This window comes from Eupeodes corollae, chromosome 1 (assembly GCF_945859685.1).
Source record: "Eupeodes corollae chromosome 1, idEupCoro1.1, whole genome shotgun sequence".
NCBI classification, from domain to species: Eukaryota; Metazoa; Arthropoda; class Insecta; order Diptera; family Syrphidae; genus Eupeodes; species Eupeodes corollae.
Genome location: NC_079147.1, coordinates 6,305,760 through 6,324,639, shown reverse-complemented (window position 1 = coordinate 6,324,639; position 18,880 = coordinate 6,305,760). Strand labels below are relative to the sequence as shown.

At 36.5% G+C, this 18,880-nt stretch overlaps 2 protein-coding genes across 2 annotated transcripts; one reads left to right on the top strand and one right to left on the bottom strand.

Annotated features, from left to right (window-relative positions):
- Window positions 1-7,483: 7,483 nt before the first annotated feature.
- On the top strand, window positions 7,484-8,658 carry LOC129939748 (uncharacterized). The gene is made up of 3 exons (XM_056047868.1): window positions 7,484-7,847; window positions 7,987-8,409; window positions 8,482-8,658. Exons 1-3 carry the CDS (start codon window positions 7,605-7,607, stop codon window positions 8,551-8,553), a joined length of 738 nt encoding a protein of 245 aa, XP_055903843.1. The 5' UTR covers window positions 7,484-7,604; the 3' UTR covers window positions 8,554-8,658.
- A 1,130-nt stretch (window positions 8,659-9,788) lies between these two features.
- On the bottom strand, window positions 9,789-18,614 carry LOC129940671 (T-complex protein 1 subunit alpha). The gene is made up of 8 exons (XM_056049073.1): window positions 18,440-18,614; window positions 17,969-18,122; window positions 17,818-17,905; window positions 17,511-17,744; window positions 10,739-11,307; window positions 10,493-10,673; window positions 10,284-10,424; window positions 9,789-10,209 (listed from the first exon to the last, which is right to left on the bottom strand). Exons 1-8 carry the CDS (start codon window positions 18,507-18,509, stop codon window positions 9,976-9,978), a joined length of 1,671 nt encoding a protein of 556 aa, XP_055905048.1. The 5' UTR covers window positions 18,510-18,614; the 3' UTR covers window positions 9,789-9,975.
- Between the last annotated feature and the right edge of the window lie 266 nt (window positions 18,615-18,880).

Sequence of the window (18,880 nt, the reverse complement as noted above, 5' to 3'; positions counted from 1 at the left end):
AGAGAAGAACAACAAACACCATCATCATCAAGTATTGGTCATCAAACACGAATGGAACCACCATCTAATAATTCAACAAAATATCTTCCAATCTTAAAGAAATTTTCTCAACACAAAACAAAATTTGATAAACAACAAAAAGTTCAATTTGTATTTGACACATAAATTCTATCGTCCCTTCGGTACTAGAGGAGGAGTGATGTGGCGGTCCTGACATCTATGTGACAACTCTGATGACTAAACTCAAAGTCACCGCTCACTCACAGGAGGCTCTGCAATCGGTTGAAAGCAAAATTCAAATATTGTGACCAACGATTTTGTCTCAGACTGCAGCTGCCGATTTTATAATTATAAAGATTCAATAAAAACTTCGATGTCCAGAGTGGTTTAGTTTTTGTTATATTCCGAAAAATAAATATTTTAATTTGTAATTTATTACATCTTGTGTTTCATTGGTACAACACACCAAAAACTATTCTTGTGATTTCCTGGCCGAGATGATTGATCCTTCGAATTTTAATAACATTTTCACCCAATATGTCTATGATTTCAAATGGATTAGCTTCGTATATGGGGTTCAGTTTATTTGTTCTGATTGGGTTCAATGCCAGCACTAAATCTCCAATCTGCATTTCAAAAGACTGTCGGTGTTCATCAATTTTAGTTTTGTTTTGGATTTGTGACATTTTGAGTGAATTGATTGCCATTTCCCTGTCTCGGTTGAGTCGTGTGAGTTTCTGAATTCTATCAGTCGTAGTATCCTCCACCGTTCCCAGAAGAACTTCGTCTCGAATTCGGGGCTCGAATCCATGTAATAGGTAATGTGGTGATTGTTGTAATGATGAATGTTTACTCGAGTTTATTGAGAATATGGTTTCAGGAATATAGGAGGACCAGCGTTGGATGTTCCTTTCCGAGATGTTCTTTCGAAGGATTGATGAGACAGTTTTAACTTCACGTTCTATTAATCCGTTGGACTCTGGCCAATAAGGTGGTGTTGTCAAACCTTTGATACCAAATGCGGTTAAGAAGTCTTGAATTTCTTTTGATGTGAAGCTCGTGGCATTGTCATTGATAATCGTTGTCGGAGGTCCGTGAATTGATATTATTTTGTCTTTGATTAGTGATATTACATACTTCGAACTGACATCGGGTGTGGATTCTGCGATGACGTACCGAGTTGTATGATCAATGATAATGAGAATATGCTTTTTACCTGATGCATCCTGTGGGAAGCTGCAATGGTCCATGGAAATTACATCAAAAGGTCTTTGAGGTATGCTTCTTGGTTTATGTAGACCAATCCTTTTACACGTTCTATGGTTAAACAGTTGGCATGTACGACAGCTTGCGACGTAATCTTTGCAGTCCTTCGACGCTGAAGACCAGAAGTATCGATTAGACAGCTTTGAAAATGTCTTTTCATGATCCATATGGCCACTGTGGTCATGGCACATCTCAAGAATACTTTGTTGTAATGACTTTGGTACAAGAATTCGGCCGAAACCTTTGTTGTTTTTATGTAGTAATATGTTATTTTGAATAAAATATTTCTTTTTTATTAATTCATGGTGTTTTGTATTTATATAGCTGTTAATTATCTGGATCAAAAATTAGCATACTGGGTCATTGTTTTGAGCGTAGGAAATTTTTGTCTCGTCATTCGATTTAAGAATTAGATGTGCCAAAATGTTGGTTGGGATCCTTGAGAGGGCATCCGCACATACGTTATGCTTTCCGGATTTGTGTTTGATGGTAAAATTGTAAGATTGAAGATCCAAGAGCCATCTTGCAAACTTTCGATTAAATTTACTGTTTTGTAGCAAGCATGCTGTTGTCCAGTTGTCAGTAATTAAGGTGAAGTTTTTTAAACCATAAAGGTAAATATGAAATTTTTCGGTTATGGCCCAATGAATGGCAAGGCTTTCGATTTGGTTAATATGAAGGTTCTTCTCGGAGTCCGCTAATGCACGGCTAGCATATGCGATGACGACTTCTCGTTTGTTTTGTTTTTGTATTAGGATGGCTCCTAATCCGCTGAGTGAAGCATCGATTTGAACCTCAGTTTCACAATCGTTTATAAAGTGTGCAAGTATCGGTGGTGATTTGAGTTTTTGTTTCAGAATTTCAACGGCATCTGCTGCTTCCTTAGACCAGATGAATGGAGTCGAGTTGTAGGCATCACGTATTGGCAGTGAAATTTTGGAGAAGTCTTTTATGAACCTTCTGTGGTGGGATGCGAAGGCGTGGAAAGACTTGGCATCTGTTTTGGACTTGAATTCTCTGTTATAACGGTCGATGGCGTTTATGCGATTGGGATCTGGTCGTATTCCTTCAGCTGATATGCCATAACCAAGGAAAAAAATTTCACTTTTAAAGAGTTGGCATTTTTGAAGTGAAATACGAAGACCGCTTTTAATTAGATTGATTAGTGCATTTTCAAAATTATTCAATGCCGTGTCGACGTTCGATGCTGATTGGCCAATATCATCCATGTAAGTTATAGTGTTGGTTGTGTTTTTGAACGTGTGTCGCATAATGCGTTCCATTGTTTTTGGAGCGTTTGCTAAACCAAAAGGCATCCTCAAGAACTCGAACACTCACTTACTTTCACCGTCATAAAGGCAGTTTTTATGTCCATCACATTGAATAGTTTGGATTCGGGTTGGACAAGTTTTTCTATTACGTCGTCGATGTGTGGTGGTGGAAAATTGTCTTTTAGTAGTTTTTTATTAAGATGTGTATAATCGATAGTCAATCTGCGCGGTGTACTTGGATGGTGGGGTTGGTTGACAATTACAACTGGTGATGCATATTCGGATTGTGAGTCTCTAGCTATTTTGAGTTGCTTCCACTTTTCTACTGTTTCATTTATAAATTGCCGGTCGCTCCAAGAATAGCGATATGGCTTTCTAGAAACTGGAATGTCGTCACTCGTATTCAGGGAATGATCACCTATTGTGCAGTGGCCGAGAACATCATCTTCCGTCGAAAATGCTTGTAAATTATCGTGTATAATTTGTTTAAACCTCAAAATCTGTATGGTCGAAAGATTAGTAAAAGTTGTTATTTGATCTTCGATTTCTTTTGATAGGCACTTCGGAATAGTTTGAAAGTTTATGATAATACATGAGTTGATGTTAAGTCTGGTTTGTGGGATCAAATTTTTTTGAATTTGGATATCACCGTTTGGTTCGATGGTTATCGTTAAATGGTTTGCTTTTCTCCAATCGCTACCAAGTATGAGTGGCACTGGGCTGTTATTGATAACTGCGACAGGTCCAAAAGTGCAAGATATCTCTCCCACAGATATGAATAAATCTATTTGACCTGTTGGGTGACACTCGTAGCCTATAGATGAAATAGAGGGTCCGTCGTATTTTTGAATAATTTGGTTTGGTGGTATGGATCGACTGTCGATGACCGATTGTTCTGCCCCACTGTCGATGAGAGCTGATATAGGTGTTCCGTCAAATGCGATAGCCTCAACTATCGGAAGACCACGGTCGCTACATTTTGACTTTATAGCACAGTTAGCTTGTTTTGAAAGGAACTTGTTTGGGCAGTTGTTGATGGAGTGGCCTGTTTTATTGCAAATATGACATGGTAAATGACATTGGGAAACTGCATGTGAATTTTGCTTGCATCGTGGACATTTGTAGTTATTTTGGCTATTTGGCATGAATTTATGGTAATTTTGTTGTGGATTGGATAACAATGGATGATTATTGTACGGTTGTGGGGCTTTGAATACGTATGGTTGCGGTTTATGTGAAATGTCGTTGGGAAGGTATTTTGCGATATGTTTTGTGTCATAGTCCAAGGTTTGTCCTATCTCAAACAATTTAGGGATGGAATTTGGTGCATTTATGCGCATAAGTCGTCGATCTGAATGGTCGACCGCTTAGATACTGCGTGATGGTTTCGTTTGGTTGTTGAATCCGAGCGTTGACGCGTTCGTTCCACTCGCGCAAGGTTGGAGGCTTGACAAAGCGTGTCTTGAAGGCTTCTAGCCATGATGATCAGTCCTTCTTCTTTTCACCTTCGAAATTTTGCCAGTTTCTTGCGATATCAGTTAGCTTGCTTCCTCCAAAAGTGAGCATAATTTCATCACTCCACCCATTGACTTTTGCTGCTTTCTCAATACATTTTATGAAATTTTCACTGTCGTTGCTATCTTCGCCGCTGCATTTTTGGATTGTTTGGGTCATGTCGGGATTAAGAACAACATGTTGGACGTAGGGATTGGGTTGAAATGTTTGGACATTTGAGATGCTTGCAAATGAGTCATCTTTGCTTTGGACGCTACATAGAAGGGTGTTGTTTTCAAGTATTATTTTGATTGCATCATTTTTGTCCGAAGGCTTTGCCTCCAATCCTCTTTTTTTAATTTCATCCTTAAGGAAATCTAAGGTGAATCGACTTAGAACGGAGGATTCAGTTGTTGTTTGGATCAATTGTTCCAGAAGGGACATTATGTTTATTTTTTTGTTTAACTTGATTTATTGTCTTTTATTTATATATTTTAGTGATTAATGAGCGAGATTAACAAGTTCGAGTAACCGACTGCGCCATGTGAGAGGAATTCTACGAAATAAAAAGGTTTTATTGAGGATATGTAGGAAAAACACGTCTTGTATCTTTTAGGATCACGTTAAAATTCCAATTCTTTATTATACCAGTGTTTCAACTTAACAAAAACAATATCTAGTATTGCCAGAAGGGCTGTAATATTAAAAGTTAAAATTTATACAGGAAGATGTCGCTGTGACAGCCCCATAGCTAATTTTGCCGTGAGCACTAGTTGCCGGGTGTCATCATAAAATCGAAAAATTGTACAAAATGTCAAATCTTTCATATATTTGTGTGTCAAAACCTCCATTTTCTACAAATCGACGAAACTAAAACGAAACGATCTGCAGTGGCGATTATAATACAAAATGGATGACCATTACAAATACAAATGAATTCTGTCATACATTTAGGAAATTTATGTTTGTAATGAAAACACTTTTTTTGCCGTTAATAACTAGCACTTTCCTTTTCACTGATCTGACAGCAACTTGTCTACTTGTGTAATCGATTGTAGTACCCGTGTCATTATGGTAAGTGCGCAGTCATGAAAAGTACTTTCTCAATTTAGCCGTTAGGATTTGGCTAAAAACTGTCGTAGGCCCTAGTTGTCAATGGACTGTTGCACCACCCTATTTATTCATTTTATTTAAGCGTTTGTGGGTAGGACTTTCTGGCATGGCATGGCTTCGACCGCTAATGTGCCGCCTATAATGAAAACTGTACATTATATCTAACCGTACATATCTCATGGAAATGATGTATAGTTGTAAGTTTGAAGACCATAAAATCGTTACGAACATTTCTGTATTTTCAGAACTTTAAATAGTTTTTTCTTTTTAAATTCAATAAAACCAAAGAGAAGATTATAATATAATTGATTTATATTTGTATTTAAATATCGAAACATTAATTTCAATTTAATTCTTGTGTTCTTGTCGAGCAGCTGATTGTTAAACGTCAAAACCAGTGTGCACTTACTTTGTAACCGAAATGTTTACACTACGTCGAAGGGGAAATTTCAACTACTTTTGTAGTTAAATTTATCCAATCAGAATCCCTTGACTACGTAGCCACTAGCTTTTTGAATGCGACCATTTTAAAAAGAAGCTCCGAATCAATTCGCCACTCATTCGTCGTGTTTTGTACTCGGCATGATTATTTTTTCGGAACAATTGAGAAGTTTGTTTGGCTGTTTAGTTATTTGAACTTTTTGAAAATAAATTGATAACAAGATGTTTCTTGACAAAAAAAGTACTTACTAAACATCTAAATTGGTAATTTAGATTTGACAGAATTTTTTTCCGAGGCTCTACAAGAGAAAAATCCAATCCAGCTTCTCTTCCGCAATCTCATCCTCAATTCATTGTTTTTTTTTACTTGGCATATTATGTCTTGCCATGAGCAACTTCAAACGTCACATTTGACATTAGAAACGGTTAATCTGTTGTTTACTTTTTTGTTGATTTACCTTTAGTGTCAGTAGTTATTGGTTTTGGGTGAATCCATTTTTCAAAGTAAGGGAACTTCATGATTTGGATCGCACCTACTCAAAGACTTATTATGGAATAGTAGAATACATACAAAATGAGACCCTCTAAATTGCACCAACTACATAGGAATCAGTCTCCTTAACATTGAACATAAGATCCTATCTGCGTGTTATGTGAATGTCTGAAGCAATTCGTCAACAACCTGATAGGTCCTTGTCAGTGTGGATTCAGACCAGGAAAGTCCAATATCTACCAAATATTCACACTACGGCAGATCTTGGAAAAAACCCAGAAACTTCAAATCGATACATCGACACTTAATCGATTTTAAAGCCGCGTATGACAGCATCTTCAGGGAAGAGCAATGTCTAGTTTTGGCATCCCTGTCAAACTTATCCGTTTGTGCAGAATTACGATGGAGAATGCACGCTGCTCTAACAAGGTCAGAAAATATCTTACCGATGAATTTGATGTCAAAAAAGGTTTTAGACAAGGCGATGCACTGTCATGTGATTTCTTCAAAATCGTTCTGGAAAGAATTATGCAAAACTCAACCGTCAACACTAGAGGCACAATCTTCCAAAGGTCCATCCAATTACTCGGATAAGCAGATGATATTGACATAATTGGAAGATCAAAGCGTTTTATGTAGTCTGATTCTTCTATAGTTTGTGCAGTTAAAAGGGTCTACTTTTGTCAGTATCGGTCAAACAATACTGAGATTCCATTCCTCGTCAACTATCAACCCCATAAAATTGAATTTGGAGGAAAATGTGAAAATTAAAAAATAAATAATAATCCATTAATTTAATTTGTATATTTTTTTTTGTATATTTAATTATTCCTTCAGTTTGTTTTCTTCTTTTTAAAATCTGAGGTATCATGTTTTGCCTTGAGTCTGCACATGAACATTCACTAACCGCTAATCGGGTTTAAAAATCTGTTAAGAGTAGAGCAAAGTGTTTCGATCTAATTTGGCGATAATAATTTTGGAATTTTTTGAAACAAAATTCATAAACTTATGTGTCAAGAAGCTTAACACAAATTAAGTAATAATAAACAACCTGTCATGAGCTTCAAAATTCAACCGTTTTCAAAGTTTCTTCCAAATACCCTGAAGAGATAACGTACTCGTATTATTTTAAATTCTAATGGGCTTGGTTCTAAACATTTAGCCCAAAATGTTATAAATATTGAAATAATTTGTATTATTTAACGTATTTTATAACTACCTTACCTTAAAAATGCTTTTTAACAACTTATAATACTAACCGCTTTCAAAATAAATTTTAAATTTCCAAATCTTCCTCACATTTTTCTCTAAAATGTGTTTAGAAATCTTTTTGTGTGGTAAAATATCTGCCACGCAGAGTTTTCTAAAAATAGAGTTTTCGAAAAAAAGTCTAAAAATAAAGAGGCACAAAAGTTTTCAGAAAACGCTGCCACCACCTCATCACCTACATACAATATTAAAATTCAATTGCAATAATATTTTTGAAGTGCAATTCAATTTTTAAAAAATAAGTACTTTTAACAATTATGGGAGATACTATAGACCAAAACAATAATCCTGAAGAATTGGTGAACTCCATTCAAGTTGATTTAAATCAGAATCATGTCGAAAACATTAAATTTGAGGAAAGTGGAGCAGTTGGTGGTGCAGATGTGAACACTAATAAGCAACAAGAACTTCTTGATATGGTTTTTTCATTGGAAAGCGAAAAACAATCCATAATCGAGGAGTCCCGCCGAAGGATAACCCAATTACGAAAGGATCTTGAAGTGAGTTTTCCATATAAAGTGATCAAAAAAGTTAGAGAATGCTCCTGGAAGTTATTGATCTTTTTTGATGGATTTTGAGGTTAAAGTTTAGGACGTAGTAGGTATCAACTTTTTTGAGGTTTTTTATGAAATTTTTTAGGAATCTTTAATGGAGAACGAAAAACAAAAGAAAAAAATCAGTCAATTGGAGCAAACTCTTGTTCAATCGGCTGCTTTGGGTGGCATTGAAGGACCCAAATCGAAACAAGACCAAGAGGAACTTTTACTTCGGGCAAAAACACTGCTATTTGAAAAGACAAAAGTTTGCAAGCAACAGGAACAACAAATAGCCACCCTCAAGACACACGTCGATTCGATGAAGGATGTTGTTGCCGTCACCAAGGATATGTTGAATCTTAAAACTGCCGAAGCCGATCATACACAGTCTCGATTAGACACTGCTATGTTAAGAATAAAGGCCGAACGGGACAAGTGTGCCATTTTCGAGAAGAAACTTGCCATCTCACAGGCTGTCTATGAGAAACTACGATCGGAATACGATGTCCAGTCTAATATTTTCAAGGTAAACTGCATACACTGCAATTTTTGAAGAAAACTTTAAAATAATACAAAACTTTTTGTTTTGAATTTTCAGGGATTGAAAGAAGCCTACGAACAGAAAGTCGTCGTTCTTTCAAATGCATTGGAGCGCGCGAAGCAAGATTAGAGATCTCTTAGATTGATTTTATTTCCACATAAATATCTATTTCGTTTAAATAAAAAGATGTAGAAATTTATTTTTTAATTTGTACAAAAAAGTAAGTGTTCTTAATTGTTTGTATTTTTAGTGTTTATACAGTATAAACCTCGTATTTCAAAAATTTGGAGAGATAGGGCAGGTTCATGCCACATAAGGGACTTAAAAGTAAGGCAAGTTTCTAGCATTTGATTAGCCAGCTGCCAAAAATGCCTTCCAATTAAGGCAACTTTATTGGAAAGTTGTCTGGAAAGTTAGTCAATAAAAATCTCTTTAACTATCAAGTCAAGTCAACTTATGTCAAAACGACAACTGATCATGTTTTTTCATTCAAGTGAAAGCTGAGCTTTATTTATTTTCTGCAAAATTCCATTTGTTTTCTGTAAACGTGCTCTTTGTCAATTTAAAAAAGAAGTAAGTAATATTTCTCTACAATTCAAGACAAATCGTAATGGACTTGTAGCTTGTCTGGGGAGTGTTTTGAAGACAAAAATGTGTTTGGTAGTTCTTGCACTACGAACTTAAAGTAGAGGTTTGTGAAGTAAAGTTCCGAATTTTAAATTCACGACACTTGGAAAACTAACTAGTGGCCTTGGTCCGTTTAAAGAATCAAGTTGACTGCAAATGAAGTCCCTTGTGTTGCTTGAACCTGCCCATTGTCTTGAGAAATAAGGGAAACAGATTTACAGGCCATGGTACGACCCTCAGTTGAAAATAATGAACAAAATTTACCGACGCTATAGAATTATCATTTTTTAGAGTCTCATGAAAGTTCCTATTAACTTCAATTCATTAACTCAGTTATAGACTCCATTTGTTTGTCATTCCTTCACTTTCATATTTCTTACATCGGTCTTGAATCTGTATGCTCCAAAATGTGTGTTTATAGGCAGACCCAATAAATGCATGAATGTTTCAGTTCCAAAATATATCTCACTATCATTCTGGAGGCGGAATTGATCATACCCCTTATGAACTTGCACTCTGACCCGAATGTTCGTACGACACACAAAATCCCACAGCCAAGTCTGTTGTTTGTCCTTAACATGGAAAATCTACTCGAAGGACTACACAGTGTCCCAATCGCTTGGGCTAGCTCCTTTTTTGGCCTTCGACTTTAAGAACATACATCTTCAAGTAGAAATTTGAAAGGTTTGCTTTCAAAAGAGAACCCACTTATAATTTAAAAAAAAAAAACATTTAAGTTCATTTGTGTTTTGTTTTTTAAGACCACTTGGACATTTTTATTCTGTGTGTTAATGTTTTTTTTTTTTTTTTATTGTGAGTACGAAAAATGCATCAATACATAAATGTTGGTTTGTGAAGGCTAAACAAAATTAATAAGTAGTAAAATAATATAGAACGCTATGAAATAGCACTTGGAACACTAATCTATCCATCGAGTTCACCCGAAGCACAAGCATCAGCATACGATTTGCCAGACTTATCTTCGGGGTTAAGTTTGATCATGTCATCGATTCGCAGGATAGTAATAGCAGCTTCGGTGGCAAATTTCAGAGATTTGATTTTGGACATAGCCGGTTCGAGGACACCAGCCTTTTTGTTGTCCTTCACAATACCTTCAATCAAATCTAAACCAGTCCACTTGAGGTGAGCATGCTCAGCCTAAAGCAAAAAAAAAGAAAAATTGCAAGCGTTAAAAATCATGAATGACTTGTTGAAAAAAGTTTAAATTATACTTTTGTTTGACTGGAATTGTGGTAAGCACGGAGTTTGGCAACCAAGTCGGTGGCATCCTTGGCGGCATTCACCGATAGAGTTTTAGGAATGACCAAGAGAGACTTGGCAAACTCAGCAATAGCCAGTTGCTCCCTGGAACTCTGCAAGTTTAGAGAAAGAAAAGTTCAAAACACTACTTCACTGTTTTTCCAGACAAAACTAAACCTACCAATGAAGTGGCAAAGTTCTCCAAATAAATCGAGAGAGCAGCTTCAACACATCCACCACCAGCGACTACCTTTTTGCTTTCCAAAACTCTCTTCACTACACACAGAGCATCGTGAATGGACCTTTCCATTTCGTCGCAGTAGAAATCATTTGGTCCACGGAGGATAATTGAAGCAGCAGCTCTGTTAAATCATACAAACCAAATTTTACACATTTTCCAAATATACACAGAAATTCAAAAACCAACCTCGCTTTTGTACCCTTGATAAGAATGAGTTCATCATCACAGATCATTTCCTGTCCAACTTCAGCAGCTTCACCCACCATTGACGAATCAAAGCTCTCCTCACCGTCCATGTTTGTAAGTGATGTACAGAATGCGGCTCCAGTTGCCTTGGCGATAATTTTCAAATCGGTTTTCTTAACACGACGAACAGCCATGGCTCCAGCTTCAACGAAGTATTTCATGCAGAGATCATCAACTCCTCCCGAACACAAGATCACATTTACTCCGGTAGCAAGGATCTTTTGAATTCTCTCCTTGGTAATGTCCAATTCACGTGCACGGATACCTTCTAGCTTGTCGGGGTCATTGATCAGAACCTGAACACCCATCTTCATCTTGGTTTTTTGGAGGGAGAAATCCAAACAGGCGATCTTGGCGTTCACAATCTTCTTGGGCATTTGTTGTGAGGCAATGGTGCAGTTGAGAGCATAGCCGGGAATCAACAAACTCTCCCTGGCTGACTTACCATGGGCCTTTAGAACATTGACGGCCTTGATCGAGTATGCAGCGTTGCCTTTAGGATCAGTAATCTAAAACGATAAAACAAAGTTGATATTTTTATTTAAAGTTGTCTTTTAATGAAATATGAAATTAAATAAACATCACATTGAAATGAAATGGGGTGGCGCAACAGTCCGTTGTGAACCAAGGCCTAGTGACTTACAACTCTCAACCATTCCTGTGTGCGAGTATTGTTGTCAGAAATTGAAAGGACCTACAATTTTAGGCCGAATCCGAACGGCTAATTTGAGAAAGGACTTTTTCATGACAAGAATTAATCTTGAAGGATTTGTCAACTCCTCGCAAGAAAATTAATTTTTTTTTTTTAAATTAAGGTGGCACAGGCAGGGATTGAACCCCGACCCCTTGCATGACAGTCCAACGCACTAACCATCAAGCCACGGGTAGAAAAAACATCAAATTAACATAACAAATAAGCTCAAATAGAATTGACAATGTTTTAGAAACGGGACCTCATTGTTATACCAAATTTTTGGAAATTTTAGAAATTGCTTATCCACTTATACACATAAGTGGAAAGAGGAAACCACAATGGTGGGCCTCAGAGCTTGACTTGCTCAGGAAGGAATGCAGGAAACTTTTCAACCGGGCCAAAGCTGCAAGACTAGCCTCTCATTGGGACTCCTACAAAGAATCAATAAGAATCTACAAGAAGGCACTAAGGAAATCCAAGCGATCTTCTTGGCGATCCTTCTGTGCCATGATAGAAGAAATTTCTGAAGCCTTTAGGTTACGGAAAATTCTTTCAACTAATCCAGCTATGCCAAGCTGCTTGAAAAATACAGACGGCTCCTGGACAAATTCAAGTAATGAATCGCTGAACTTACTATTGGACACTCACTTTCCTGGTAGTTCTCTTACCGAAACTTGCAACAGTTATATACGTTCAAGTTCAAATACAACATATCCACAAGGTCTGATCACAAAGGATAAGTTACAATGGGGTCTCAACAGCTTCAAACCATTTAAAGCTGCAGGACCAGATGGAATAATACCAGCCGAATTACAAAAGACTTCTGATATAACCAATCCTTGAGGCAATTTTTAACAGCAGTCTTTACCTGGTCCATGTTCCCTCGGCATGGAGAGAAGTTAAAGTTGTTTTTATACCTAAAGCAGGTAAATGCTCCCAAGTCAATCCTAAAGATCTACGACCTATAAGTCTATCATCATTCCTTCTTAAGACCTTTGAAAAATTGATTGATATTCATTTAAGGGCACGTATCGATAAAAGTCTTGTCATCGTCTCAACATGCCTACTGTAAAGGTAAATCGGTGGAAACAGCGTTACACACTTTAGTACGCACCATCGAATATTCCCTCCACCATAAAGAGTTCACTATGGTTGCTTTCCTTGACATCGAAGGTGCCTCTAACAACGTGGACACATCTGCAATCACATCTGCACTGACATCTCTAAATGTAGAGTTCGCTTCGGGAGTTAATTCATTTAATGCTTACTAGCAGAATAATTAACTCAAAACTGGGCAAGGTGGTGTTCTATCCCCTCTCCTCTGGAACTCAGTGGTGAATGAAATCCTAACTAGTCTGGATGCGGAGGGTTTCAGAGTGATAGCCTATGCGGACGACGTTGCTATAGCAGTTTCAGGAAAGCATCGTAACATCCTAAAAGAACTCTTACAAAATGCCTTGGACAGACTAATACTTTGGGCTGATCGGTGTGGACTGTGGATCGAGGAGATACAAAATTCCATTTGTCAACCCTCCCTATATTAAAGGAATCCAATTAAAATTCTCAGACGAGGCTAAATACCTGGGTTTTGTCTTAGACAGAAAACTAAATTGGAAACGCAACGTACAGGAAAGAGTCAAAAGAGCTACTGTAGCTTCTTTTCTTGCAAGAAAGCTATTGGTAATAAATGGGGTTTACAACCCAGAATCACGCATTGGCTATACACATCGGTAATCAGACCGATTTTAACGTATGGTGTGGAAGTATGGTGGACTGCTTTAGAGAAAGGTATAAACAGGGATAAGTTAAATAAAGTATAACGTTCAGCCTGCCGAAGCGGATCGCTTCGCACGACCCCGTCTGAGGCACTGAACACCTTGCTCTACCTTACACCTCTTGACATATTTATCAAACAAATAGCTGCAAGCTCTGCTATTCGCCTCAATGCTTCGTCGCAGTGGACTAACAACAACATTGGCCACTCCGTAATTCTAAGGTACTTAGAATCAATTCCAAAGCACACAGACTACACTATCCCCCAACTACAATTCCACAGAAACTTCCAGATTTCTATACCTACCAGATCTTTTTGGGAGGATAGGACATTCTTGGAGAATGAGTCAATCCATTTTTACACAGATGGGTCAAAAACAAAAGAAGGGGTTGGTGGAAGTGTGTACTCTGACGACTGAAATTAAGTCCTTAAGTATGGACCGTTGTAAGATATTTAAATTTATTTATTTTTATATTCGCTTTTTATTGCAATGGAATACGCAAGCTTAGGTAGTTTCTATTATTATTCCCATTATTGTATATGTGAAAATGAGCAAAATACTCGTTGCTCGTGCGAATGGTAAGTTAGGCATTTTGGTACAAGTTTGATACTTTTTCTGAAAACTCTTTCAATCTTCAGGTACCTCTACAATCCAAACCGTAAAATGTAATTTAATATCAATTTATTTAACTTTCTCCTTAAACCGACCCTAAAAACCATTAATTTCATCTCTCAAATGACCAAATTTAAAGTGTTTATTTTTATTTTTTCTTATTAGAGTTTTAAATTGGTAGTTATGTGCTCCTGGTATAGGCAACTCTTTCCGGGTAATTTGGTGCTAAGATATAACGTTTGGAGAAATAGTCTGATTTAAGGTGCTTTCACATGCATGTCCCCTTAAGATTCCTTGTCTTGTTTTGTTGTGAGCAGTTACTAAATGATTTTTGTGGGTCGAACTAAATCTTTTCACATGTATTTTCTTTAATGATTTCTTTCTATTTTAAAATATGATCAATTACCAAACCAAGATATACATAAGTGGAAAATTGAAAAGTCCTTTTTCACTGAAATTCCATGAGGAGAGGTAATTACACTTTTGCAATTTACAAAAAGGATTCAATGGGCTTCGAAATCAAGTGAATTTGAGGGGTCTGTTGAAGGAGTCTTAAGGCATTCAAACAAACCTTCAATATTGTTGGAACTATCCACACGCGTCTTTCAACCAGAAGTTAACGCAATTGGAAAATGCCCAGAATCTAGTCTTAAAAAATGCCTCAGAAACTAAATCATCTCCATCATATAAGATTCAAATTATTATAGGAATGTGTGGGTAGACCGAAAAAGCTTGGCAAGATCAATCTCACTTTATTGCTGGAGTGATGCTCTAAATAAAATACAATCACAATAATTGCCTTCAATAGATAAGAAATTACTTTTAGGAAAAATTTCCTGCGAACTACTTTTGTGTTCCGAAATCGGATTCTCCAAAAGTTTGCTTTGACTTTAACAATAAATTACATCTCAAACCCTACTCGTCTGTGCGCTGTCTACATTTGTATGCTTTTGAAGGAAATATGGGAAGAATTCCACAAAAAATAAAAACGATACAATTTATACCACATCATTATATTAAACTAAAACAGTCTTTCTAATGGTCAAACGTAAACATCACCACGAATCTGTAATGGTTTAATTTAAAGTTTCACTCCAAAGTGTCCCATCGTGCTATTTTTGAAAGGGAATGTGAAAAGTTGTACCATAGAGATGTGGTAGAGGGTTTAACATGGATTCTTCTAGAGGATTTTGGTGAGGTAAACAAAGCCAAGACAACAAAAAAGTCATTTAATCAACATCATAGGTCTCAGGTAAGGTATGGATTGAAGCTATCGGGGACTGCAATTTTAATACTTAAGATTATTTTTTGAATGACTTCTCACAGACATTTTTAAGTTCTAAATATAAGAGTTAACTAAAGTGTCAAAAACATCAATAGAACAGGCTTTCATTTTAGCTGAGGGAAATTCCTTTTTGAATTAAAGTAATATTATGACCAAAAAATGACACAATGAATGCAACATATTATGAGTTATTGTCTTATGGCGTTTTATGCTTCCAACAACTTATGGCACGACTAGGTATAAGGTGAACTAATAGCAGAATCTTACATACTATAACGTTAAAAGTTATGTTTTTTAAGGTGCGTGTCCATTTGAGAGTACTTCTGCTAGTTAACTCTCGAGCGGAACTTTCGGGGGACTTGAAATTTTGCTATCGCGAGCTCACTGCTAGCATATAGAGGGTTTTCTTGCTGAGGGTACTCTCATAATCGTGTCCACTTGATAGATTTCTTCTGCTAGCATTTTATCAGTTGGTCATGTATTCTTACAAGTAAAGGGTTGCAGCTGCTTAAATTATCTTCATTGTTCTTAAAAAGAAGAACAAAAATGTTGGGTCAAATTGTGGGTATATAGCCGTAACCAATTCGTTGCGTCTGCTCTTTTAATAGAGCTTCAAATCGAAGATCCTCAACAGTTTCAAAATGTTTGGCGTTTGTCAGTCAGTGAAATTGAATTTTTAATACAAAACAATAGGCCCATCATTTTTAAAAATGATACCCAATTAAGGGAAGCCATGCTCATATATTTCAAGAAGTTGATTCGTTTCCTCCAATGCCCACTGCTTTGCCATGTTTACTCTCAACAGCTACTCGCAAAAGTGTTCGTATTCCGCGAATTTATCTCGGATAGTGGTAAACACATGTGTCCATTTGCGAGTGACTTTCAAAAAGATCGAATGTCGAGAGTAATTAGTCAACTCTCAGCGAGCTACTCTCCAGGGTAGTCATTCCGTAATTTTCAAAACGATAATCGTCAAAACGATTATCATTAACGATATCGTCAATAATTTGGTTCACGTAACTTTATCACTATCGTCTCGTTCAATCGTATTCAGTATAAGTTCGTTGAGTATATTCCAAATGTCAAAATAAACTCAACGAAAGATAATGCTTGTTCAATAGCTTGAAAATGTTATTAAACTTGGTTTTTCTCTATGGGAAATTTTGAAAATTTGCAAAAAACGTATTGTTAATAAACATACCAATTATTTTGCGATGTTTGTTGTTATTGTCACTTTTTGTGTTTTCATTTGTTGCTGCCGAAGATAAAACAATAATGTGAAAATGTTTGTTCAATGTCTTATATTTTTGTAAATCAGCTGCAATAATAAACCCAATTTGGTCAAAGGGAAGGAAGTGAAGACTTCATTTTATCCACAGGGAACATAACTTGGCTTCAAAAATATTTAATGTTTCCAAAACTAATTTGGATTAGTGCTTTGTGCAAGAGCGATACAAAAATTGTTGCCTATCGAATATACCAATGTTCCTACCCCCCAAAGTTTCAATAGTTACAACAAATTTTAATATTTTATGTATATACATTATGAATGTAGAACGACAACCGTCTGGCAAATTTTTTCTTTATAATATCATTATAAAGTCCTTTTTTGCAAATCCAGAACTACAATTGTTTTATTTATTTAACAACAATTAAGAGAGATTACAAGTGTTTTGTAAATAAAAAAATGTGTAACCGAATTCATTGTATTTTTTTGTTTTTATTTTCATTTTGTAACAAAACTAAACTACACCGAAACTTTTTTGCTTCAATTTGCTTAGTTGTCAATTGAAATTATTAGCAGACGATACCTATTTAGCTATCGTGCAAACGCTATCGTTTTGACGATATCACTTTGACGATTATCGTCTTACGTGAAGTGAGACTATCGTCGAAACGATATCGTCGAACGATTATCGTTTTACGGAATGACCCCCCAGACTTTCAAAAAGATCGAATGTCGAGAATAGTTTGTCACTTCTCCGCGAGCTACTCTCCAGACTATGTCCACTTGCGAGATCGCTCTCGAGAGCAGCTGGAGAGCGACTCTCAGCATGTTTACTCTCAAATGGACACCCACATTTAGGGAAACAAATTTGAAGCTTATAATTTAGAACAATTACTTAACCTGCCATAGATCTCTGGTCTATATATATTGTTGAATTTTTGTATAATGAACACTTTTGACATTTGATTTCGGGACATTGGAAATTGGGGTCGTAAATGATTCATACGTTTTAAGTTGAAAAAACAGTGTAGATAAAAGTTGTCAAATAATCACACTCAATATTGTACTTCTTACTAATTATTGTTAATAAATTTAAACGTTATTAAAATAATGTTTACCTTTACAGCTTGGGCAGCATCCACAACCATGGCAGAGAAGAAATCAGCATCGGCTCCGATGATCTTGGAACTCATCGATGTCTTTGCAATGTTGATGAGACAATCCCTTCCAAGTTCATCGACAGGTGCAGTTAGATGCTCGGAAATGTATTTGCAGGCTTCCTTGCATGCTAACCTGTATCCCGAGATTATTGAAGTTGGATGAATTTTCTGTTTAACTAATTCGTCAGCGTTCTAAATTAAAAAAAACACAAACCATATTGTGTTAAAGCTTCAATCATAGAAAAATAAAGTTCATAAAATATACCTTCAACAGTTCAGCAGCCAAAATGACAACAGATGTGGTACCATCACCGACTTCTTCATCTTGCAGTTGAGCCAGCTCAACGAGAACCCTACATATTGATTGAATTTGTCAATAAATTACCTATCCCATTGATGAAATTATAAAATCTTACTTTGCAGCTGGGTGTTCAACTTCCAGAAGCTTCAAGATAGTTGCTCCATCGTTAGTGACTGTGACATCACCGATATCGTCGACGAGCATTTTATCCAAACCAACTGGACCCAAAGAGCTCTTTACGATGTTGGCAATGGAACTTGCAGCCATAACTGTGAAAAATCAAGAAAACAATCAATGAAACACGAGTTTTTCCAAACAGATGCCAGTCATAGACACAAAGGCGTATCTTAAGCCCCATGGCGTGCAGGGCAAAGTTAACCTAAAAAACCTCAATCAAACAACTGTGTCCTGTTAGCTTTCTTTAAAGCATTTTACTCATTTGTTGCAAGAAAATGATTTAAAATCATAAATTAGTTTAGAAAAATTGCATGATTCATGGGAAATAAGTTAATTTTCTTTAGTAGTCGCACATTTTTTCGGCAAGATGAACGAATGGTGCGTTGGTCGTTTGAAGGCTTATTCTTACCGTTTTGAGTTCGGACTGAAGCTCCGGACTGCCGGGTTCCGGCAATGGACAAAGGAGCGGCCATGGACATTTTGAGATAGAACACTTATTAAAACAGAGGGTTTTCAGTTAAAAATTCAATAAACGCACGGGTTCGGCCTGACTAATACGTTCCGTCAAAATCTAGAAGAAATGTGTATGTTTTAGGTTTTGGCAGTTGGCTGCTGTTGGAAGAGACATTTCATTATTTCAGGTTTGGATGACCTGATTTAGAGTGAGTTCAGAAAATGTTGATGGTTTGGGTATGAGATATTTGAGTTGTCAGTGCTAGTGTGAAAAGATAGGTGGCTATTAAACAGAGTAAGCATCCAACAGGGGTTACAGAAGTTTTGACCAAGAAAGTCATTAAAGTTTTATCAGATTTACAATATTGTTTGGTCAGTAAACTGCTACCAAATGACT